This window comes from Cervus elaphus, chromosome X (assembly GCF_910594005.1).
Source record: "Cervus elaphus chromosome X, mCerEla1.1, whole genome shotgun sequence".
In the NCBI taxonomy this organism is placed as follows: domain Eukaryota; kingdom Metazoa; phylum Chordata; class Mammalia; order Artiodactyla; family Cervidae; genus Cervus; species Cervus elaphus.
In genome coordinates, this window is record NC_057848.1 from 72,107,178 (window position 1) to 72,133,307 (window position 26,130).

The 26,130-nt window shown below is 37.1% G+C and overlaps 1 protein-coding gene across 5 annotated transcripts in view; it reads right to left on the reverse strand.

Moving 5' to 3' along the window:
- Nucleotides 1-26,130, reverse strand: part of LOC122689689 (probable ATP-dependent RNA helicase DDX4) — an 83,872-nt gene that overhangs the window by 18,330 nt on the left and 39,412 nt on the right. For 3 of the 5 annotated variants that reach the window (XM_043896338.1, XM_043896336.1, XM_043896340.1), the window contains exons 7-14: nt 9,037-9,156; nt 8,009-8,089; nt 6,668-6,715; nt 4,787-4,834; nt 4,636-4,683; nt 3,926-4,068; nt 3,157-3,309; nt 1,184-1,338 (exon numbers count right to left, since the gene is read on the reverse strand). In XM_043896338.1, coding sequence (XP_043752273.1) covers nt 1,184-1,338; nt 3,157-3,309; nt 3,926-4,068; nt 4,636-4,683; nt 4,787-4,834; nt 6,668-6,715; nt 8,009-8,089; nt 9,037-9,156 — 796 coding nt within the window. The remainder of the gene's footprint in view (nt 1-1,183; nt 1,339-3,156; nt 3,310-3,925; nt 4,069-4,635; nt 4,684-4,786; nt 4,835-6,667; nt 6,716-8,008; nt 8,090-9,036; nt 9,157-26,130) is intronic. The other 2 variants (XM_043896339.1, XM_043896341.1) reach the window with 2 other exon arrangements.

The window sequence follows — 26,130 nt, forward strand, 5'->3', positions numbered from 1 at the left end:
TCAACCTCTCAATAACCAAATAGATGAAAACATGAAGATAGCTGTAGTGATTTTAAAATATGTACACAAATTCTTCAATACACCTTCCTTTAAATATAGATCCTAACTCCCTCCTCCAAAGATGTGTGCAAAGCTGGCTTCATAGGTATAGAACCTGTGCTGTAATACAGAGTCCTATGCTTAAAAAAGACCTGAACTTGGTTTAATATTCTATTTGCTGCTTTAAAATTCTTCATAATTTTTTAACAAAGGACCTTGTACTTTCATTTTGGGCTAGTTCTCGCAAATTATATAGCCAGTCCTGACGATGAGCTAGATTTAGTGACCTGTTTAGTAAGGAACAGAGTACAGCAAAAGTGACTGCAACTGTCTTACAAAAGTCACAGAAACCTCCTCCTTGCTCTTTCTCACCGACCCTTCAATCTAAGTGAAGCCAGCTGTCACTTCCTAGAGACAACCATTCTTACAGAGAGATCCAATAAAGCCAGATGACTGTAATTCTGGATGACATCTTGTCTGCAACCTCTTGAGATGCCAAGCCAGAAACACCCAGCTAAACTGCTCCTCAATTCCTAACCCTCAGAAACTGTAAATAATATGCATTGTTTTGAGCAACTAGGTTTTAAGGTAAGCAGCAACAGATAACTAATCCAATACCAAATAGTGGCAAAGTGTATAGTGAAGCTGGCATTTTCAAATACTGCTGGTAGAATGCAAGCTTTAAAATAACTTCATATTTTGAACATTAAATCTATAGAAACAACTTAAACCTCCCAAATAGAGAAATAAAATACAAACACATGGACAATCTTACAGTCATTAAAAATTACGTCTGACTGTTAAATAAGCAGTTATCCATTTTATGAAGTTACGGGTTAAAGGAGAGAAAACTATTAGGAACACCATAAACTCATGTTTAAACATATACTTAAACACTACCAGAAAACACATGAATATGTACACGGTCTTATCGTTCTACTTCTATCACCATCTGATTTTTAATAAGCATTTTAAAAAATAGATTCTATAAACAAGATTATGAAAAAGTCAACTTCAGTCAGGTAACACCACATTAAATTATATGACTGCATTCTTACTCATGTACTGAGTTCCTCCCCAAATAAATACAATAATCCTCTAAAGAAAAAAACTTGTTTGTGAGTGGCATTCCAGATGTACTTACCCAAAAGAAAATTTTCTGGCTTCCGAATAGATCTGACTGATCAACTCTCGAGTTGGTGCTACAATAATACACTCTGGTTCCTGCAGTTCTTTAGAACGACTGGCGGTTATTCCATCACGCATCATATGAGCCAAAATTGGCAAGAGAAAAGCTGCCTAGAAGTTAAATTGCATAACTTACAAATTTATAGGGCATCATCCTTTTCCCTATGGCAACCTATTCCTCATGTCTTTATATCCATTAGCTGCTTCTTTCATCTTTTTGATAAATTTAAAATGCAAAAGGGAAATAATATTTATTTCAATGAGTATCTAATACTTTGGTCGTCATTCTCATATTATACAATATAAAATGTTTGATAAAGTTAATCTATCTTATGAAACTATGTTTTGTGCTTTTTAAAAAACAAACACAACCAAAGATTCTACATAAACAAACATTAACTTATTTTGAGAGGTAAATGAGGAATGTAGCATTTAGTATAAATGATTCCTTTTGAGGTAGAAATAAAATCAGAATGCATGACAAAAGTGGTCCACAAAACAGAGCAAAAATTGGGAAAGCAGTCATTTGACTTACTAAACATATCACCCTCATAAATGTTACATATGGCAAGAGAAACTTTGTGCTACAGTTTTCTTATTAAATAAGACACTAAAATCTACCTCCACAACCACATGTAAGTCACACATTAGCTGCTATATGGTACAGCTTATTTTCACTTATTTTCCTTTCAACGCTACTATGGAGAATTTTTAAGACTAATATAGTATGAAGCAAGACTAGGATCCTGGAAATGACAGTCTTTAGTGCTCATCTCATGGAACCCTATTTAATTCACAAATCTCACAGTTTAGTCCTAAGACCAACTTGGTCCCATCAGAGATCTTTTAGAATTAGCATAACCAGAGGTCACTTCGTACTAAGGACCAGGTACAGTACATAGACAACAACAGTACATACAGCTATTTCTCATTCTCTTGACTCCAAAACTGTATCAGCTATTACACTGTTGTTGTTAGTCGCTAACTCGTGTCCAACTCTTTTTGACCCCATGGACTGCAGTACGTCAGGCTGCTTTACTGTCTCTCGGAGTTTGCTCAAACTCATGTCCACTGAGTTGGTGATGCCATCCAACCATCTCATCCTCTGTCACCCCCTTCTCCTCCTGCCTTAATCTTTCCCAGCATCAGGGTCTTTTCCAATGAGGTGGCTCTTCACATCAGGAAGCCAAAGTATTGGCGCTTCAGCATCAGTCCTTGCAGTGAATATTCAGGACTAATTTCTTTTAGGATCGATTGCTTTGATCTCCGTGCTGTCCAAGGGACTCTCAAGAGCCTCCTCCAGCACCACAGTTTGAAAGCATCAAGTCTTCGGCTTTCAGCCTTCTTTAAGGCTCTCACATCCATACATGACTATTGGAAAAATCTTAGCTTTGACTGTAAGGACCTCTGTAAGCAAAGTGGTAAATTTCTGCTTTTTAAAATGCTGTCTAGGTTTGTCATAGCTTTTCTTCCAAGGAGGAAGTGTCTTTTAATTTCGTGGCTGTAGTCACCATCCACAGTGATTCTGGAGCCCAAGATAATAAAATCTGTCACTGTTTCCACTTTTTGTTTTCCATCTATTTGCCATGAAGTGATGGGAAAAACTTTACATTACATAAATTATTTTTCCCATGCTCTTATAATCAAAGGTCTCATAACCTTTGGTGCTTTGACTCTCAGGTATTAAGTATTATGTCCCACAGAAGGAGCTGAATACACTTATAAACATCTATGAACTGCAAAACACTACTCTAGAAATAGTTCAAAATTCTTTCGTCAAAAGTACACAAACTTCAATAAAACCAGCAATCAGAGACAAAAACATGAGTATTTATGACAGTTCACTAAAATCATCTACTTGGGAAGAACCAAAGTTCAAAAAGTGACAGTTTGAATACTGGGCTAAATACATGTAGGGAAGTGACTTACAGTCTTTCCAGAGCCTGTCTGAGTACAAGCCATCAAATCTCGTCCTCTTAGTATAATAGGAATACTGTATTTTTGCACAGGAGTAAGCTTAGTATAACCAGCTTTAGCAATGTTGTTATTCAATATCCAACAAAGATTAGCTTCTTCAAAAGTCTAGAAAAAATCAGGGGGCAGTGGTTAAATGCCATGTATCATACACTAGTCATGCCATAAACATATTCCATTTGAATTAGTTTCAAGTTGTTAATTCTACTTTATATCATACATATGCCCCCATTCAAAAGTAATATCTAGAACCTCTATGCGACTACTCGATAGAATTAAGGAATATTCCATATAGACAATGGCTCTAAAACCTTTTTCAGCCCCCTTAAAACCTGTGAGATACAAATAACTCTGATTAATAAAAATGGTTCATTATCAACAGGGAACTCTGGGCTCCCCGATTCCTTAGAAAATCACTCCCCTAAGATGCACTTTCTCACATACGTAGAAAGCAGAAATACTGAATCTTTAGGAAAAGTATCCTTTTTAATAAATTTAAATCAAGTTTCCATCCTAGTTTGAGGAGGTGGGGAGGAAATATAGTACCCTCCCTTTCAACACAGCAATGAATTATAATGTAGATGTTAGATATGATTCTAAATTTCTCATTAAATACTAAAGATGAAGTTTTTGTATTCTTTAATATCAACTTAAAGAAATGTTCCAAATTTTTAAAAAACAAAGTTTGTCTCACAGTCAGTACAGAGACAATTATTACACTGACCAGAATTGCTGGTGGTGGATCATGTCCAGATACTTCTACAAGAATAGTATCATATTTGTCAAAGTTTATGCCTGTCTGATAATGTGCAAAGATGGAGTCCTCATCTTCAGGTGGAGGAGGTGGTATGTAGGTCACTTTTCGACCTCGGAATTGAAAAGAAAATTTACATTATAAGGATTAAGATAAAAATAAAAGAGAAAACAGACAAAAAGCAACAAACTCAAATTCAAAACAACATGCAAATTCCTGGGCTTCGCTGGTGGCTCACTGGTAAAGAATCCACCTGCCAATGCAGGAAATACGAGTTCAATTCCTGCCCCAGGAAAATCTCACATGCCACAGAGCAACTAAGCCCATGCGCAGCCTGTGCGCTAGAGCCCAGGAGCTGCAACTACTGAGCCTACGTATCACAACTACTGAGGCCCGTGCACCTTAGAGCCCATGCTCTGCATCAAGAAAAGCCACCACAATGAGAAGACCACAGCTAGAGAGGAGCCCTCAGTCTCCGCAACTAGAGAAAAGCCTGTGCAGCAACGAAGACCCAGCACAGCCAAGAGTAAGTAAATAAAATTACCAGAAAAGGTCCCAAGGTTTACCATTAAAGTTTTTACTTCAAACTTTTTAAAGTTATCTCTTTAAATATTCTGCATTTGTATATATATACACGAATGTAATATACATTTATGTGGATCACACAAAAATTAATATACCCTTAGTGTCACCACTTTCTCCTCCTTTAGCTTCTGACTTCCAAGAATCTTAAAAGGAATCAAACGAAAACAAGACAAATGTTTTTTAAAATCGAGGGGTAAAACAATACTCACTATAAAAATCAAATACCTGATCTAAAGTAAAACTTACTTTTTCCAGAGCCTGTAATTACTTCTTCATTTAAACCTTTGTAACCACCTATTAAAGAAATACACAGTGACAGCCAGTCAATATACAAGACTGTGTATATCTTTATTTTTGTTGCTTGTTTTCAAAGAGAAAAAGTTCTAAACATGGATGGTCCCTTCAAACAAATAATATTTTGAGACAATTAAGATAAATAGAATCCTGAATATTTTAAGTTCCCATAGCATTCAAAATGCTGACTTTATGCAGATTACAATGTTATAACATATTAGTATCTCCCTGTTTAAGCTGTTATGTCTCTTTCCTATTCCTACATTCCTCAACAAAGGAATGTATTTTCTAAGAGGAACTACAAGTCCATCTCTGCTTAGTCCATATAGGTTCTATGATTTGCTAGGACTCAGAATACAGTCAAAGCTATGGCTGTGACTTATTACATAGAAAAGATATGAAGCAAAATGAGCAAAGGAAAGAAGGGTATGGAGAAAAGGCCAGAGAAGACCAGGTGCAAGCTTTTAAGAGTCACTCCCACTGGGGTCATACAGGACGAGTTGTGACAACATGCTGAAAATGTTTACCAGAGCAATTTAGAGATTCAATATCCAGGGTTCTTATGAGGGGCTGATAAAGCAGGCAGGCACCTTCTGCCTGGCATGTACCAAATTTCCCAACTCCCAGAAGAAAAGGGGGTATTCATCATAAACCACATTGTTTTACAAACCATTTAGGTACAGTGGACCACTCACACTGGTTAAGGGTGTTGAGACCCCTCCCCAAATCCAAGTTCCCAGAAGCCAGGGAAGGGTCTTGTAAGAAGGACTTTCCAAGAAGACCAGTCAGGTCTACCATGTTAACTCTTTTCCACACACTACCTTTCTGGTTTCTAGACAAGGAGTCACTGACTGTGCCACTTTCAGGTACTAACACAGAAAGAATCAGGACTGTACTAGCTTTGAAAGGCTAACACATAGATAGCACTTTTATATGCGCACTCTCTAATTTTCTTGTCCTGCATGTCCACAGGTCTTCAAACCCCTTTTCAAACAAGATCTAAGAATTTGTATAAAATATGGTTTAGCCATTCATAATCTTTTTCTACACTGGAGAAACCAAGAATCTGAAAGAGTGAAGCAGGGAAAAGTGGTTCAAGCGAACTGCCACTCTGAATGCTCTCAGACTAAAAATGATCACAGAATTTTTCAGAGATATTAAACAAGCTTTCTTGTTTTCCTAGTCTGGAAAATATTTTAACTTTTATATGAAGTTTAAGCATTTTTAACTCTGAGATTTTTTTTAATAGTATCAAATTATCTATACTGAACTTTCTTTTTCCCCTACACCAAGCTAACTATCTCATAAGAAAGATTATTTTAATATAAGAATCTGTAAACACAGATTACATCTCAGTCTTTAACATTTGCATGGTAACTCCCATTTTATGGTTATGTTATTTATTAAGCAGTTATTTACTGATGAATTTTAGGTGACTTTCAGTTTTCACGTATTACACATGAAGCTTAAGTGAACATCCTTTTACACGCACTGAGCATATACACCTACAGTATATAATGGAACTGCTGGATTAAAGAGTAGTAGTAAACAACTGGCTTCCCCTGGAGAAGGAAATGACAACCCACTCCAGTATTCTTGCCTGGAAAATCCCATGGACAGATGAGCCTGGTGGGCTATAGTCCACAGGGTTGCAAGAGTCAGACACAACACAGCGACTAAACAACAAAAGTAAACAACTTCTCCAAACTGGCCGTGCAAATGTATACTCCTCAAAATGTGTATAAAAGCACCAACAGTTACCTTTACCTTCAAAAATTAAACTTGGATTACAGTCATTTTACCCACTTACAGGTAAACCAAATAAGAACTCACCTCGTCCACTTCTACGACCTCTTCTGCTTTGGAAAGTGTCACCATTACCTGTAAGGCATTGTTTTACAGAAATATTCAGAGGAAACACAGCTCCTCCTCAAGCACGTAAAATATATAGCTATTTCTTTTCAAATACTGAGTAATTTCTCAGGATTCCTAGACCCTTAACCCACCCATCTCCTAATTCTATGTTTAACGAAAACCGTTTTCTCGTCTGAACATTTTGTTTAAACACTTCGTTTTTTAGGGCAATTTCAGGTTCACAGAAACATTAAGAGGAAAATGCAGAGACTTTCCAGATACTTCCAGTCCTCACACCTGCATACTCCACACCCCCCTGACATAATCAACGCTCCCCACAAGAGAGGTATTTTGTTACAGTTGATAAACCTATACTGGCACATCACAATCACCCAAAGTCCATGGTTTACATTACAGCTCATTCATGGTACTGTACAGTGTTTTTTATGTTTGCAAAAATGTATCATGGCATGTCTCCATCATTATAGTATCATACACAGTAACTTGACTACCCGAAAAATTCTCAGTGCTCTGTCTGTTCATCCCTTCCCTGACCCCTAGCAACCACGCACTTTTTTTCAGCCCTCTTCTTACAGTTTTGCCTTTTACAGAATGTCATACAGAGTTGGAATCATACAGTATACTGTCTTTTCACAGTAGCACATATTTAGAGCTTCCCCAGTGGCTCAGCAGTAAAGAATCTGCCTGCAATGCAGGAGTCACAGGAGACGCAGGTTCAATCCCTGGGTTGGCAAGATCCCCTGGAGGAGGGCATGGCAACCCACTATAACATTCCTGCCTAGAGAATCCCATGGACAGAGGAGCCTGGTGAGCTATAGTCCATGGGGTTGCAAAGAATCTGACACAACTGAAGTGACTTAGCATGCATGCAGTACGCATTTAAGGCTCCTCCATGTCTTTTCAGGCTTGATGTAGCTCATTTCTTTTTAATACCACAGTTCATTTAACTACTTTTAAACATTTCATCAACAGGATGCTTCTTGTTTTTCCCCACTTTCTCATCAAATTCCCTCAGAATCCTTTCTTTGAAACCAAAGGAAACTTCATTTTCCTTCTTCTAATTAAAAGTATAATTTATATCTCAAATTAACTGGTAGATAAGAAAGAGGGAATAATTCTCAGAGCACAAATGTTATAAGGGAGGAAAAATTGTCCATTTTCTTTTTGCCTACAAATCTACAAAGCAGAGATAATCATGAACCAATCTAATATACTTAAAAATATATATTAGGTTCAATAATCCTAGAGCTAAAAGCAAATGTGAATGATTAATATTCAGTAGTAAATTCAATTTCTCACCTGCACCACTTAATGCTGATCTTCTAGAACCAAAAATGCCACCAGAGCGCTGGGTCCTCTCATCTTGTTCATATTCGCTCTCTAGATTTACAGATTAAAAATTTAGATTATGTTACTTTTAAAAACTTTTAAGTCATGCAGTAAACAGAAAAAAATCAATTTATGGTGCCATAAGTTAAAAAGATGCAGGATAAAATAATTTAAATTTAACAGGAATCATAGTGGTTTTGAAGTATCACACAGAAGGATCTTTCCATAAATTATTTCCTTCAATTATACATTACTTTCTCAAAATTTTATTAAAATTATCTTATAAAAGTAGTCAGGGCTAATACTGCACCAAAATATGATATAAGCAAGTTAAATTACCTTTGAAAAACAGCACTGTTGCTGCCCCTCAAAATTTCACATTACATAATCTTAGTGCTTATTCTCCAGAATAGCATCCCTTCGTACCCACTGCACTCAAATCAAACTTTATCAGTCTTAAACAGCAACTCTGTGGATCTCTTCACTTTTTAAAAAGTGACAATTCACGAATCTGCTACATATCTATTAAATCGTTATATTAATTTACGTTTTTAGTTTCACTATTCTGTTCTCTTCTGTTAAGAGAGACATGCATTCCAAAAGTGACTTCAGGAGACAATATCTTAGCACCAAGGAAAGACGACTGGAAAAATTCAGGTAGAAAGCCACACTGGTATAAGACGGTATAATGGAATCATGAGAATGCCACTTATTTGTAAGGTCAGCCATCTTTATCAAAGCTCTAAAACGCTTCACAGCATGTAATATTAAAGAACTGCATCACATAAACTGTTAGAAAGTTCACATATTCTCATTTAATCTATAAGGAATTACATATGTCTACAAAATAATATTTTGCATAGCATAAGTGATTATGTACCTACCAGCCATTATACTAAACCGTTCTCATAAAGTCATAATAATCTTATATGTGATAGGTGTTATTTTTAATCATTTCTTTAATAAATGAAGCACAGTATTTGCAATCCACTACTAACTTGGACTTCCTAGACCAAATCCTCCACGGCAACCTCGGAAACTACCTCTTCCACCTCTTCCGCCTCTTCCACCTCTTCTGGACGATCCTGAAGCTTCTGAATCATTGCCGACTTGATAACCTATAATATTAAAACACAAACACACAAACGACACAAAAACCAACAAAGAAATCTTGGGGACATGGTGGCCAAGTTAATTTAAGCCTTGCATAATTCAACGACTTTAATATTTTAAGTCATCAACAGATAGTTACTAAAGAGAAATGCTGTGTTTGACCTATAACTGTTCAACTTTACCAGTAAATAAATAAAAGCTATGATCTTTTTTTTTTAAATCCACTGTTTGCTTTGCAAACAAAACCTAAAAATGACTAAAAAGAAAAAGTGACACCTATAAACACTGTGGTGTTGGAGAAGACTCTTGAGAGTCCCTTGGACTGCAAGGACTTCAAACCAGTCAATCCTAAAGCAAATAACTCCTGATTATTCATTGGAAGGACTGATGCTGAAGCTGAAACTCCACTATTTTGGCCACCTGATGCGAAGAACTGACTCATTGGAAAAGACCCTGATGCTGGGAAAGATTGAAGATGGGAGGAGAAGGGGATGACAGAGGATAAGATGGCTGGATGGCATCACCGACTCAATGGACATGAGTTTGAACAAGCTATGGGTGTTGGTGATGGACAGGGAAGCCTGGTGTGCTGAGACCACAGGGTCACAGAGAGCCTGAGTGACTGAACTGAACTGAATGTCCTGAAAATATCCATTAGGTCTAACTGTCCTAATATGTCATCTAGGATCTCTGTTGCCTTATTGATTGTCTGTCTGGAAGATTTGTCCACTGACGTCAGTGAGGTGTTCAAGTCTCCTCTATTATTGTATTCCCATCCATTTCTTCCTTTAGGTCTGTTAGTATTTGTTTTCTATATTTCAGTTCAGTTCAGTTGGGCAGTCTTGTCTGACTCTTTGTGACCCCACTGGACTTCCCATCTCTCAGAATTTTCCACAGTTTATTGTGATCCACACAGTCGAAGGCTTTGGCATAGTCAGTAAAGCAGAAATAGATATTTTTCTGGAACTCTCGTGCTTTTTCGATGATCCAGCAGATATTGGCAATTTGATCTCTGCTTCCTCTGCCTTTTCTAAAACCAGCTTGAATATCTGGAAGTTCACGGTTCACGTATTGGTGAAGCCTGTCTTGGAGAATTTTGAGCATTACTTTGCTAGCGTGTGAGATGAGTGTAATTGTGCAGTAGTTTGAGCATCCTTTGGTATTGCCTTTCTTTGGGACTGGAATGAAAACTGACCTTTTCCAGTCCTGTGGCCACTGCTGAGTTTTCCAAATTTGCTGGCATGTTGAGTGCAGCACTTTCACAGCATCATCTTCCAGGATTTGAAACAGCTCTACTGGAATTCCATCACCTCCACTAGCTTTGCTCATAGTTAGTGATGCTTCCTAAGGCCCACTTGACTTTGTATTCCAGGATGGCTGGCTCTACACTATCATGATTATCTGGGTCATGATCTTTTTTGTTCAGTTCTTCTGTATATTCTTGCCACATCTTCTTAATATTTCTGCTTATGTTAGGTCCATACCATTTCTGTCCTTTATTGAGCCAATCTTTGCATGAAATATTCCCTTGGTATCTCTAATGTTCTTGAAGAGATGTCTAGTCTTTCCCCTTCTATTGTTTTCCTCTATTTCTTTGCACTGATCACTGAGGAAGGCTTTCTTTCTCTCTTTGCTATTCTGTGGAACTCGCATTCTTTGGAATACCTTATTCTTACTCTATTTTATCTTATTTTATGACTGCAGATAGGATATCTGCCATACATCTACTAACTCAACTGCATGGAAAGCTGTTATCTTCTGTATGCTGATTTCACAATCTAACACATTATGATATTATTTTCAGTGGTTGATAAACTATGTATTCTTTTGGATTTTACAAATATATAATCAAGTCATATGCTGTACTTTCTTGTCAAGGTCCTGTATCTTCAATAACTTTTTTCTGATTGCACTGGCCTTCCACACAACATTAGGTAGCAACGGAAGTGGTGGAGTAGCAGGCAATGATGATGCCCCTCCTGGACTCCTTCATTGGGCCAGTGCACTGTCGCCAGCCCCAGTATGCAACCGGATCATATGTGCATACTCATTTTGAAGAACTGCCCTGGACCAATGGGAGTGCCTCCATGGGATGCCATGGGAAGGGGTGCCCACCCCATGGAGCAGCCCACAGCCATGTAACCCCATACATTTATATATGTTCTGTTTTCATAGTCATTCCATTCTAAATATTTCATCATTTCCACATAAATTGCTATTCATAAACTGAGAAATGCAGTTCCCAAAGCACAAGGGTCAGGCATCTGTTATTGATTTCTACTTTTAATGTATTTTAACAAGTACAATATGCACCTTAATAATTACAATATGGTCTACGATATAAATTTTATGATATATCTTGGGCCTTTCCTTTAGCCTTAATAGATTTTCAAATTGTGTATATTTCCTATATGCTGGAAAAGGATTTGTAATTTGGGAATATATCACTTCAAACACAACTATTAAATCAGGCTTAATAACTGATATTCAAATCTTCTGTAATCTTACTCATTTCTGGTCTATCAGTTTTTGAAAAATTAAATAGTTTAAAATCCTAATGGTGATTAACTGTTTAACTAGGGTTTGCACATTTTTCCTTATTTCAATTTTTGCCCTGTATATTTTAAGACTATGTTGTTAGATTCAAAGCATGTTCAGAACTCTATCTGCCTTAAGAGTCTATTTTGTCTATTTCTACATCAGCTTTGTTTAATAGTGTACTGATATTTTTTCTCTTTATTCTCAACTCTGCATTGAAATGCTTACATAAAATTACTGATACATGTATTTTTACTCCTATCATCTTATTTCGTGTTTTCTCTTCACTGATTTCTTCCAATGCTTCCTGTTTTCCTTTCTGGCCTTCTATTAAATATCCCCTAAGGCTGTATTCTATTTAATGATCTTACTGACATCCTTCAATGTCACCATGGATACTGAAGCTATTATTAAAATTATTTTCAACCTAATCTCCTTCCTACAAAGTCCTCTCCTCTTTCTACTCTATTTCTTCCACTAGTAAGTTACTTATTTTATTCTTTTTCTGATTACCCCAACTTTTACCATATTTAAGAAATCTTTAATTTCAATCTATTCTCGTTTTTACTAATAAGAACTGACAAAGAACTGTCTTTTCACTTGTTAGAATTTTAGTTCTTTTTATTTCTAAATAACCCTAAATTAATCATCATTATTACTAGCTCATGCAGTCAATATGCTTTCAATTATACCAATATGCTTACGAATTTTGAAATTTTATTTATTTATTTTGGCTCATCATTGCTTCCTACTTTCTTCCAAAGCTCAGTTTCCTTTTTACTAATATGATTTAATAGTTCTTTCCTCAATCCCCTAGAAGTATTAAACATCAACTTTACCCAAAATATTATTTCTAACACCCAAATTATCTGAAAACAGCAACTTGGGTTCAGAGTTATTCTCCCTTAGTATTCTGAATTCTACCTTACACTGACCTCTGCCATTACTGAAAAAAATTTATGCTGTTGACCTACTGTTCTTTTATCAGTTCAGTACAGTCTCTCAGTCGTGTCTGACTCTTTGCGACCCGATGGAATGCAGCACACCAGGCTTCCCTGTCCATCACCAACTCCTGAAGCTTACTCAGACTCATGTCTGTCGAGTCGGGTGACACCATCCAAACATCTCATCTTCTGTCGTCCCCTTCTCCTCCCACCTTCAATCTTTCCCAGCATCAGGGTCTCTTCCAATGAGTCAGTTCTTCACATCAGGTGGCCAAAGTATCGAAGCTTCAGTTTCAGCATCAGTCCTTCCAATGAATATTTAGGACTGATTTCCTTTAGGATTGACTGGTTTGATCTCCTTGTAGTCCAAGGGACTTTCAAGAGTCGTCTCCAACACCACAGTTCAAAAGCATCAATTCTTCTGAGCTCACTTTTCTTTAATAGTCCAACTCTCACATCCATACATGACTCCTGGAAAAACTGTAACTCTGACTAGGAGGACTTTTGTTGGCAAAGTAATGTCTCTGCTTTTTAATATGCTGTCTGGGTCATAGTTTTTCTTCCAAGGAGCAACTGTCTTTTAATTTCATGGCTGCAGTCACTATCTGCAGTGATTCCAGAACCCAAGAAAATAAAGTCTGCCACTGTTTTCCCCATCTATTTGCCATGAAGTGATGGGACCAGATGCCATGATCTTAGTTTTCTGAATGTTGAGCTTGAAGTCAACTCTTTCACTCTCCTCTTTCACTTTCATCAAGAGGCTATTTAGATCCTCTTCACTTTCTGCCATAAGGGTGGCGTCATCTGCGTATCTGAGGTTATTGATATTTCTACCAGAAATCTTGATTCCAGCTTATACTTCATCCAGCCCGGCATTTCCCATGATGTACTCTGCCTATTAGTTAAATAAGGAGGGTGACAATATACAGCTTTGAAGTACTCCTTTCCCAATTTGGAACCAGTCCGTTGTTCCACGTCTGGTTCTAACTGTTGCTTCTTGACCTGCAAACAGATTTCTCAGGAGGCAGGTAAGATGGTCTGGTATTCCCAGCTCTTTAAGAATTTTCCACAATTTGTTGAGATCCACACAGTCAAGGGCTTTGGATTTCCTTTGTGGCTCAGCTGGTAAAGAATCTGCCTTCAATGAAGGAGACCTGCATTCAATCCCTGGGTTGGGAAGATCCCCTGGAGCAGGGAAAGGCTACCCACTCCAGGATTCTTCCCTGGATAGGTGGATCTGTTTCCTCTGGTGAGTTTTCAAAAATTTTTTTAATCTCTATAGTATTTTTTAAGGGTGTAAATTTGCTTTTATTTACCTTGCTCGACTCTTATACCTCATTCACTCTGGAAAAGTCTCATCTATTATCTCTGAACAGTCTCCTCTCCTTCTGTTCCTATTCTCTCCTCTGGACATATTTAACTATATGCCAGAATAGCAGGGCTTCTTAATCTGTTTTTCACATCTATTAACGGCTTTCATGCTTTACATTTCCGAATTTAGAGAACTTCTACAAATCTACCTTTGGATTCATTTGTTCTATTCATCTGTGTTTAATCTTATTAAATTCAATATGCTTTTAACCACTGAAATCTTTTCTATAAATTCAGTTGCATTCCTTTCCAAATCTACCTTCACCAGTGGACCATCAACAACATAATGCATCAGTACCTCTGGTAGCTATAGCTTAATGATTCTACACACAAATGTCACTTTTCATAATATGACATCAATATTCTTTTAAAGGTAACCTAAGTCCTTCCCATGAACTATATCCTGCATTTTCTAAGGGAGAACTGACAGTTTTGAGCAGCTCTTAAAGATGTCTAGTAACAATCTTTAGAAAAGAATGAATTTATAAATCAATTAGACTTTGATAAAAGAACAGGAAAATTTTTGTCATTTTTTGAAAAATTACTTATCAGTTTAGTGATGTTACTGAAGCTTCAATATACAAAACTTAACTGTATTTCTTTATACTACCAAACAAAATAAAATTACTAAACAATCTGTATCACTAATATCAGTAAAAATAGCAAAGTAAAGGTCTCCACATGCTGGTACACTAAAGAACAAAATAAATTGTCCAATTAATACTTTCCAAACTGAAAATTAATCTAGGACTTGCATCAACTCAAGCAACATTAACAAAATAAAAAACAACATTAAATGCACTAGTCATAGCAAACACCATCTTCCAACATCACAAGAGATGACTCAACACATGGACATCACTAGATAGTCAACACCGAAACCAGATTGACATTATTCTTTTTAGCCAAAGATGGAGAAGCTCTATACAGTCAACAAAAACAAGACTGGGAGCTGACTGTGGCTCAGATTGAACTCTTTACTGCAAAATTCAGACTTAAATGGAGGAGAGTAGAGAAAACTCCTAAGTCATTCAGTATAACCTAAATCAAATCCCTTACCATTATACAGTGGAAGTGACAAATAGATTCAAGGGATTAGATCTGACAGACAGAGTGCCTGAAGAACTATGGACAAGGTTCATGACATTGTACAGGAGGAAGTGATCAAAACCACCCCTGAGAAAAAGAAATGCAAAAAGGCAAAATGGTTGTCTGAGGAGTCCTTGCAAATAGCTGAGAAAAGAAGTGAAAGGAAACCGAGAAAAGGAAAGATATACCCATCTGAATGCAGAGTTCCAAAGAACAGCGTGGAGAGATAAGAAAGACTTCCTAAGTGAATAATGCAAAGAAACAGAGGAAAACAACAGAATGGGAAAAACTAGAGACCTCTTCAAGAAAATGAGAGAAACCAAGGGAACATTTCATGCAAAGATGGGCACAATAAAGGACAGAAATGATATAGACCTAACAGACGCAGAAGACATTAAGAAGAGGTGGCATGAATACACAGAAGAACACAAAAAACCTCCTAATGACCCGGATAACCACAATGGTGTCATCCCTCACCTAGAGCCAGACATCCTGGAATGTGAAGTCAAGTGGGCCTTAGGAAGCATCACTACAAACAAAGCTAGTGGAGGTGACAGGATTCCAGCTGAGCTATTTCAAATCCTAAAGGATGATGCTGTGAAAGTGCTGCACTCAACACGCCAGCAAATTTGGAAAACTCAGCAGTGGCCACAGGATTGGAAAAGGTCAGTTTTCATTCCAATCCCAAAGAAGGGCAATGCCAAAGAATGTTCAAACTACCATACAATTGCACTAATTTCACGTGCTAGCTAGGTCATGACCAAAATCCTCCAAGCTGGGTTTCAACAATACATCAACCAAGAACCTCCAGATGTTCAAGCTGGACTTAGAAAAGGCAGGGGAACCAGAGGTCAAATTGCCAACAGCTGGTAGATCACAGAAAAAGCAAAAGAATTTCAGAAAAAACATCTACTTCTGCTTCACTGATTACACCAAAGCCTTTGACTGTGTGGATCAGAGCAAACTGTGTAAAATTCTTAAAAGAGATGGGAATACCAGACCATCTTACCTGCCTCCTGAGAAACCTACATGCTGGTCAAGAAGCAACAGTTAGAACTGGCCATGGAACAACAGACTGGTTCAAAACTGGAAAAGGAGTGCATCAGGATGTATATTGTTACCCTGGTTATTTAACTAATGCCATGTTGGTTGACTCATATGCTGGAATCAAGATTGCCGGGAGAAATATCAATAACCTCAGATATGCAGATGACACCACCCTTATGGCAGAAAGCCAAGAGGAACTAAAGAGCCTCTTGATAAAGGTGAAAAAAGGAGAGTAAAAAAGCTGCTTAAAACTCAACATTCAGAAAACGAAAATCATGGCATCCGGTACCATAATTTCATGACAAATAGATGGGGAAACAATGGAAACAGTGAGAAACTTTATTTGGGGGGGTTCTAGAATCACCACAGATGGTGACTGCATCCATGAAATTAAAACACGCTTGCTCCTTGGAAAAAAAGCTATGAGCAACCCAGACAGTGTATTAAAAAGCAGACACATCACTTTGCTGACAAAGGTCCGTCTAGTCAAAGCTATGGTTTTTCCAGTAGTTATATACAGATGTGAGAGTTGGACCAGAAAGAAGGCTGAGCACTGAAGAACTGATGATTTTGAACTGTGGTGCTGGTGAAGACTCTTGACAGTCCCTTGGACTACAAGGAGATCAAACCAGTCGATCCTAAAGGAAATCAATCCTGAATATTCATTGGAAGGACTGATGTTGAAGCTGAATCTCCAAAACTCTGGTCACTTGATGGGGAAGAGCTGACTCATTGGAAAAGACCATGATGCTGGGAAAGATTGAGGGCAGAAGGAGAAGGGGACGACAGAGGATGAGATGGTTGGATGGTATCACCGACTCAATGGACATGAGATTGAGCAAGCTCCTAGAGATGGTAAACTACAGGGAAGCCTGGCATCCTGCACTCCTTGGGATCGCAAAGAGTCAGGCACAACTGACCAACTACAACAAAACAGTAATGTTTATTAAAAACAAAATGTTAATTAAAAATAGAAACTATTTCTTAAAATAGGCTGATTCTCACTAAGAGCTGTGATTTTTATGGCATATTTTAACTTATCCCAGTCAATTCCCTGACAATTCCTCTTCTAAACATATACCCAAAAAATGCAAGAACAGTGACTCAAACAGATAATTGTTTATGAATATTCAGAGAAGCATTATACACAACAGACAAAAGTAGTTAGAAACCCAAGGGTACATCAACTTTTGAATGGATTTTTATTTATATATATTTTTTTCATTTAATTTTATTAGTTGGAGCCTAATTACTTTACAATATTGTAATGGTTTTTGCCATATTTTGACAGGAAACAGCCATGGAGTTACATGTGTTCCCCATCCTGAATCCCCCTCCCGCCTCCCTCCCCATCATATCCCTCTGGGTCATGCCAGTGCACCATCCCCAAGCACTTGTCTCATGCATCCCACCTGGACTGACGATCTGTTTCACACTTGATAATATACATGTTTTGATGCTGTTCTCTCAGATCATCCCACCCTCGCCTTCTCCTATAGAGTCCAAAAGTCTGTTCTATACATCTGTGTCTCTTTTTCTGTCTTGCGGTTATCGTTACCATCATTCTAAATTCCAAATATATGCGTTAATATACTGTATTGGTGTTTATCTTTCTGGCTTACTTCACTCTGTATAATGGGCTCCAGTTTCATCCATCTCATTAGAACTGATTCAAATGTATTCTTTTTAATGGCTGATTAATATTCCATTATGTATATGTACCATAGCTTCCTTATCCATCCATCTGCTGATGGGCATCTAGGTTGCTTCCATGTCCTTGCTATTATAGATAGTGCTGTGATGAACACTGGGGTACACGTGCTTCTTTCAGATCTGGTTTCCTCGGTGTGTATGCCCAGGAATGGGATTGCTGGGCCATATGGCAGGTCTATTTCCAGTTTTTTAAGGAATCTCCACACTGTTCTCCATAGTGGCTGTACTAGTTTGCATTCCCACCAACAGTGTAAGAGGGTTCCCTTTTCTCCACACCATCTCCAGCATTTATTGCTTGTAGACTTTCCAATAGCAGCCATCCTGACTGGCGTGTAATGGTACCTCATTGTGGTTTTGATTTGCATTTCTCTGATAATGAGTTATGTTGAGCATCTTTTCACGTGTTTGTTAGCCATCTGGATGTCTTCTTCGGGGAAATGTCTGTTTAGTTCTTTGGCCCAGGTTTTGATTGGGTCGTTTATTTTTCTGGAATTGAGCTGCAGGAGTTGCTTGTATATTTTTGAGATTAATCCTTTGTCTGTTGCTTCGTTTGCTCTTATTTTCTCCCATTCTGAAGTCTGTCTTTTCACCTTGCATACAGTTTCCTTCGTTGTGCAAAAGCTTTTAAGTTTCATTAGGTCCAATTTGTTAATTTTTGCTGTTATTTCCAATATTCTGGGAGGTGGGTCACAGAGGATCCTGCTATGATTTAAGTCAGATAGTGTTTTGCCCATGTTCTCCTCTAGGAGTTTTCTATTTTCTGGTCTTATAGTTATATCTTTAATCCATTTTGAGTTTATTTTTGTGTATGGTGTTAGAAAGTGTTCTGGTTTCATTCTTTTACAAGTGGTTGACCAGTTTACCCAGCACCACTTGTTAAAGAGACTGTCTTTTTTCCATTGTATATCCTTGCCTCCTTTGTCGAAGATAAGGTGTCCATAGGTACGTGGATTTTTCTCTGGGCTTTCTATTCTGTTCCATTGGTCTATATTTCTGTCTTTGCACCAGTACCATACTGTCTTGATGACTGTGGCTTTGTAGTACAGTCTGAAGTCAGGCAGGGTGATTCTTCCAGTTCCATTCTTATTTCTCAAGATTGCTTTGGCTATTCAAGGTTTTTTTGTATTTCCATACAAATTGTGAAATTATTTGTCCTAGTTCTGTAAAGAATACCGTTGGTAGCTTGATAGGGATTGCACTGAATCTATAGATTGCTTTGGGTGGTACACTCATTTTCACAATATTGATTTTTCCAATCCATGAACACATATTTCTCCATCTATTTGTGTCCTCTTTGATTTCTTTCACCAGTGTTTTATAGTTTCCTATGTATAGGTCTTTTGTTTCTTTAGGTAGATATACTCCTAAGTATTTTATTCTTTTTGTTGCAATGGTGAGTGGTTTTGTTTCCTTAATTTCTCTTTCTGTTTTCTCATTCTTAGTGTATAGAAATGCAAGGGATTTCTGTGTGCTAATTTCATATCCTGAAACTTTACTATATTCATTGATTAGCTCTAGTAATTTTCTGGTAGAGTCTTTAGGGTTTTCTATGTAGAGGATTGTGTCATCTGCAAACAGTGATAATTTTATTTCTTCAATTGCTATCTGGATTCCTTTTATTTCTTTTTCTGCTCTGATTGCTGTGGCCAAAATTTCCAAAACTATCTTGAATATTAGTGGTGAGAGTGGGCACGCTTTTCTTCTTCCTGACTTCAGGGGAAATGCTTTCAATTTTTCACTTGAATGGATTTTTTTTTCACTTGTTTTTATTACTTGGATGCTAATTACTTTACAATATTGTAGTGGTTTCTGCCATACATTGACATGAATCAGCCATGGATTTACACGTGTTCCCCATGCTGAACCCCCCTCCCACCTTCCTCCCCATCCCATCCCTCTGGGTTATCCCAGTGCACCAGCCCCGAGCACGTGTCTCATGCATCCCACCTTAACTGACAATCTGTTTCACACCTGATAATATACATGTTTTGATGCTGTTCTCTCAGATCATCCCACCCTCGCCTTCTCCCATAGAGTCCAAAAGTATGTTCTGTACATCTGTGTCTCTTTTCTGTCTTGCATATAGGGTTATTACCATCTTTCTAATTTCCATATATATGCATTAGTATACTGTATTGGTGTTTATCTTTCTGGCTTACTTCAGTCTGTATAATGGGCTCTGGTTTCATCCATCTCATTAGAACTGATTCAAATGCATTCTTTTTAATGGCTGAGTCCTATTCCATGGTGTATATGTACCATAGCTTCCTTATCCATTCGTCTGCTGATGGGCATCTAGGTTGCTTCCATGTCCTGGCAATTATAAACAGTGCTGCGATGAACACTGGGGTAAACATGCTTCTTTCAGATCTGGTTTCCTCAGTGTGTATGCCCAGGAGTGGGATTGCTGGGGCATATGGCAGGTCTATTTCCAGTTTTTAAGGAATCTCCACACTGTTCTCCATAGTGGCTGTACTAGTTTGCATTCCCACCAACAGTGTATGAGGATTCCCGTTTCTCCAACCCTCTCCAGCATTCACTGCTTGAAGACTTTTGGACAGCAGCCATTCTGACTGGCGTGTAATGATACCTCACTGTGGTTTTGATTTGCATTTCTTTGATAATGAGTGATGTTGAGCATGTTTTCATGTGTTTTTTAGCCATCTGTATGTCTTCTTTGGAGAAATGTCTGTCTGGATCTTTGGCCCAGTTTTTGATTGGGTCATTTATTTTTCTGGAATTGAGCTGCAGGAGTTGCTTGTATATTTTTGAGATTAATCCTGTGTCTGTTTCTTTGTTTTTTTAAGAGTACACATACAATGGAATAATACTGTTGCTGCTGTTAAGTCACTAAATCATGTCTGACTCTTCTGCAACCCCATGGTCTGTAGCCCACCAGGCTACCCTATTCATGGGATTACCAATGCAAGAATACTGGAGTGGGTTGCCATTTCCTCCTCCAGGAGATCCTTCTGACCCAGGGACCCAAACTTCATCTCCTGCATTACCAGGAGGGTTCTCTACCACCGAGCCAGCCACCAGGGAAGCCCACAATGGAATAGTATGCCATGAAAAGGAATGAAGTTCTGATACATGCAACCACATAACACTGAAAATGCTGAGACTAAGTGAATGAAGCCAAACACAAAACAGCAAGACTGAGAGGAAGAGGTATGTGGAGTTACTGCTACATGGATATAAGCTCTGCTTGTGTGATGAAGAAGTTTTAGAAATACACAGGGGTGATAACAGAACAACACTGCACAAATACTCAATGCCACTGAATTATACATACATACCTGAAATGACAAACTTTATGCTAAGTTATTTTACCATAATAAAAACAGAAAAAATTTGAAATTTAATGAAAAATATTAATCTACACATCGAAGAGGGCTTCCCTGGTGGCTCAGCAATAAAGAACCGAGGAGACGCAGGTTCCATCCCTGGGTCTGGAAGATTCCCTAGAGGAGAGCATGGCAACCCACTCCAGTATTCTTGCTGGCAAAATTCCCATGGATAAAGGAGAATGCCGCGCCACAGTCCATAAGGTCACAAAGAGTCAGACACGACTGAAGCAACAAACATCTAAGAAGCTTAATAAACTGCGAGTTGGATATATTTCAAGAGCTCCAGACCTATACATGTCAATGTAAAACATGAACAAATGGTACAGGGACAACTGGTCACACGCCAAAGAATTAAGTTGGACCCTTATTCCACACCATATACAAAAATGAACTCAAAGACCTTAAATGTAAGAGCAGTGTGAAAACTATAAAATTCTTAGAAGGAAAGAAGTGAAAACCTGCATGACCTACGAACAGGCAAGGGCTTTCTACATGATATCAAGAGAAAAAGCGACAAAAACAAAAATACTGGATTGCATCAAAATTTAAAACTTTGTGCTTCAAAGGATACCATCAAGAAAGTTTAAAAAACAACCACCGAAAGGGAGAAAATATTTGCAAATCATGTTTCTGTTAGCCCTTGTATCAAGAATACATAAAGAATTCTTAAAACAAAAAGATAAATAACCCTGATTTTTTTTAAATGGGCAAAGGATATGAATTACATTTCTTCAAAGAATATATACAAATGACCAATATACACAGGGAGAGCTGCTCAACATCACAGTCACCAGGAAATGCAGATCAAAATCACAATGATACAAGGATATGTTGTGCAATTCAGGGGATACAGCCAACGTTTCATAACAACTATAAATGGAGTATAACCTTTAAAAGTATGAATCACTATGTTTTGATACCTGTAATTTACATAATATTATACATCAACTATATGTCAATCATAAAAATCATGAGATACCACTTTTTATCCATTACAATGACTACAGTCAAAAAGACAAACACTAGCAAGCGTCACCAAAAGAAATGTACTTGAATGTTCAGAGAAGCAGTTTCAGAACAGTCCAAAACTCTTCATATTTACAAAATCAAACTACCCATCATTAGCAGGAGAACAAAAGAACACTATACAGCAATAATGATCTTCAACTGCAACCAACAATAAGACAGTCTCACAACTACATTAAGAGGAAGACAGATACAAAAAGATTACATACTATGTGATTCTATTTATATTAAGTACAAAATTTTTAAAAATTTATGCTGCTACAAGTCAGAATAGAGATTAACTAGAAGGGCAGTGCTAGTGACTAAAAATGAGCATGAAAGGGGTTTTTGAGGACCTAGTAACTTCTACTCCTGATCTGGGTGCTTGGGAACACACAGAACCCAGGTGTTTTCAGTTACTGAAAAATCACTGAGCTGCATACATTTATGACATATGCACCTACCTGTTCCTGTATGACATCATACTTCAACATAAACTTAGATACGGTTCTATTTACACACACCTCTGTATTTACTGAGTGACCACCGTGTCACACACAAATTTTCTACCTTCAAACGTATACATCTAAAGAAAATAGCAATCAGGGACACCCTACTAGTCAACCTACACTAGTCAATAAGCCAGGATCAAGCACAAAGGGCTACAACTGGCTTTTCACTCCTTTACTTAAATATGAATTAAAATGATTTAAAGAAAACTAAATAGTAAGAAAGCCAGGCACTGTTCTGCAGAAAATCAAACATTTTAAATAAGAGCTATGTTTTAGGAACATTTGTGTCAAAACTGCTTGTTAAAGGGGGAAGGAGAGCAATGCTAAAAGAGGAGTCTGTTTCTTAGCTAAATGTCTGCCCCATCACTGCAGGACCCCCTGCAATTGCCATTAAAGACTCAACTTAGGAGATAAATAAGCCATCCCTCATTCACCACCAAATTCCTACCCCCCTCACAACTCAACCAAGGCTACAGTGAAATCCACAGCAAGTCTCAGCTTCACTAGGAAGGCCTGCTAGTCAATGGTCTAGTCAATCAGCCAATCATCTAATAGGCAAGGGAAAAGGACCTCCCCAAGTTGCAGCAAAAACTAAAGTTCTATCATAAATATATTTGCACACTTATAGCAATTTTATAAGTTCACTGTGGTTTTTCGTGGGTATTGTTGCTAGTTTAACATGTCTGCCTATAGATAATCCAGAACTGAGCACGATAATTTTTATACCATCTCACCTCAAGTAGAGGCAGGATTAGCAAGTATGGTAATTAATCTACAATTTCTCCCTTCCCCCATATCTCCAGTGTTCCTACCCAGAGACAAAGACATCCCAGGTTATCTATACCGTGACTGACCAAGATTCACACAGTCCCGCCTGTTGTACTTCATAGAACACTCTAGAGGTCTTAGGAAAAGACAAATCCAGTGACAGAAGGAGAGACACCTACTGAATATTAACTCAAATATTAACAGCATAAAGGATATGCCAAAGTATTTTTCTTGAAAGGTTTTCACCACCAGAATTTTTCTTTCAGCTCTTCCAAAATCAATTTTTCAGTTTAACTTCTGTCTTAAGTACAAGTTGTTTCAAAACATGGTCCTTACCGCCTCTCTTGGAAAACACTCTGTTCCGTGTTTGATTATCTTCAGTCATTACTAGACTCTTGGATAAAAATTTAACATGTGAATAGCATCTAAGTAATCACTGCAGTATTTATATTATTGTAGTATCTAAATAGTATTGTCACGAGAAATTACCAAGAAAAAATAAATATATTCATAAGTTAGCATGTGAACAAAATTTTAAATTTTAAAATAACAACAAAATACAAACACATTATTCAGTCAGTTCTTTTTAAAACTCACCTAATATACTTAAATACTAAATGTTTAGCATGTATCTGTCATGTTCTAAGCACAACCAAAAAATACAAATTTCATAAATGTCATGAAACAGTTTCAGAAATATCTGAACATCTGAGTAGTCAATCGGATCTCAGAAATGCATAACTATTATATTTTTAATGTCATCATTATTTCTGTAAATTGCCTTTCTTAATAAACCTGAGACATTAGTGTTTTTTTAATATATGCAAAGTTTCCCCCATCCATCCTAATGGAAGTATTTGGGGATATCCTGGCTTTCTGTTCTTAGTAACATTATTAAGTAACATTATCAGAGTTTCTGCATAGTAGTATGAGGATCACTACACTGAAGGATGACTAAAAATTATCAGGAAAGTTGGTTAAAAATAAATTATCAGAACCCACCCTAGAGATATTTATTTTGAATGTGCAGAGTGACATCAAGGAATGAACAATTTTTCTAAATTAAAAAATTATACATTATTGATATAACGTTCAGTAATACCTTTAAGCTTTCTAGAAGATCCCAATAAAGCCATATTTGGAAAATACCAAGATGGTTTCAAGGAATCTTTGTACATATCACCAACATTTGGTACCGGAGAACTTTAGATCCCAGTTAACGACATATGTGGCTAACCAGATAAAAAGCGATCAGTTGTTTATATACAAAAGTACTAATCTACTCAATTAATATTGATTTATAGTAAACAATGACCCACAGGTCTTGTTGCAGGCTCCTATTTGAGATGATATCAACAATTGACAATACTCCTGAAGAGTCATTTAACATCAAGACAACCTTCTCAGAAGCAAGATTTCATACAAGGGAGTTGAAGAGGAAAGAATGAATTCTGGAAAGATTCTTAGAAAAATCTGGAATAATGGAATTATTAGTTGATGATATAATAATTCATCATCATCTGGAATAATGATGATGGTAGCTAACATTTATTGCCATATATGAAAGAAAACCTATGAATTAATTTGGGACCCGACAAGGAGAAAGACACCTCACATAACCTTTGGCCAACTGTTCTCCTAAAACAAACTTAGTTATTTTGACCACATTGGGAATTAAAATAGGCTAATGACATTAGGAGAAGTTGGGTGAGGAGTACAATTACATTAGAGGCAAGGTGAAGGAAATCTTCTGTACTATTTTTGAAACTTCTTGAGTCAAACGATTTCAAAATAAAAAGTTATTTAAAAACAAATTATCTCTGTAGACTTAAAAATAAAGCTAAGCACAAACAAAAATGAGATAATGAGCCCAAGATTAGTTATAATCTATTAATTATAGAAAACTAATGTAATAATAACACATAAAACTCAGTATCTGTCTGACACTCTTCTAAGTGAATTCTATTTTAACTTTTTAAATCTTCACAAAAACATTATGAGGTGGGTATTATCCTCAATTTATAAACAGAGAAAAAGAAATACAAAGTTAAACATGTTTTTTTAAGATAATACAACTGACAGGAAGAGAAGGATCTGGGTCTCAAACCCCAGGTGTCTGATTCCAAAATCTGAGCTCCTTCTTGCTATACTGTACCAGCTAAGGGACACAAGATACAGGAAAAATAACCACAAAATACACTATATATCTGTGTGCAGAGAAAAAAAGCTTCTATCATGATAGCAAACCCTGCTTTTTAAGTTATAAAGACTCCATAGATCAGTGGTTACCAAATCAAAGAGGCATCAGTCATCAGGGAGGCTTTTAAATACAGGATCCAGGGCCTCACTCAAACCTCCTCAATCAGGTTCTCTTGGGAAAGTATTATTAATTATTTAAGTCTATCTTCTGCTAACAATATCCTCACCATTTTCTGTATTCCTCCAAACCAGAGTGTCAGTACTTTTACATAAATGTCTTTGATTTCAGCAATGATCCAGTCTCAAATCCCTTTCCACTGGAAATACTTATTTGAGTCTGAATAAGGACCTACATGCCCCAAATTGTATTTATATATGAAAGTGAAATTTTGCTTCCTGACTTGCTCTACTATCCTCTTTTTCTTAAGGCAACACAGCATTCA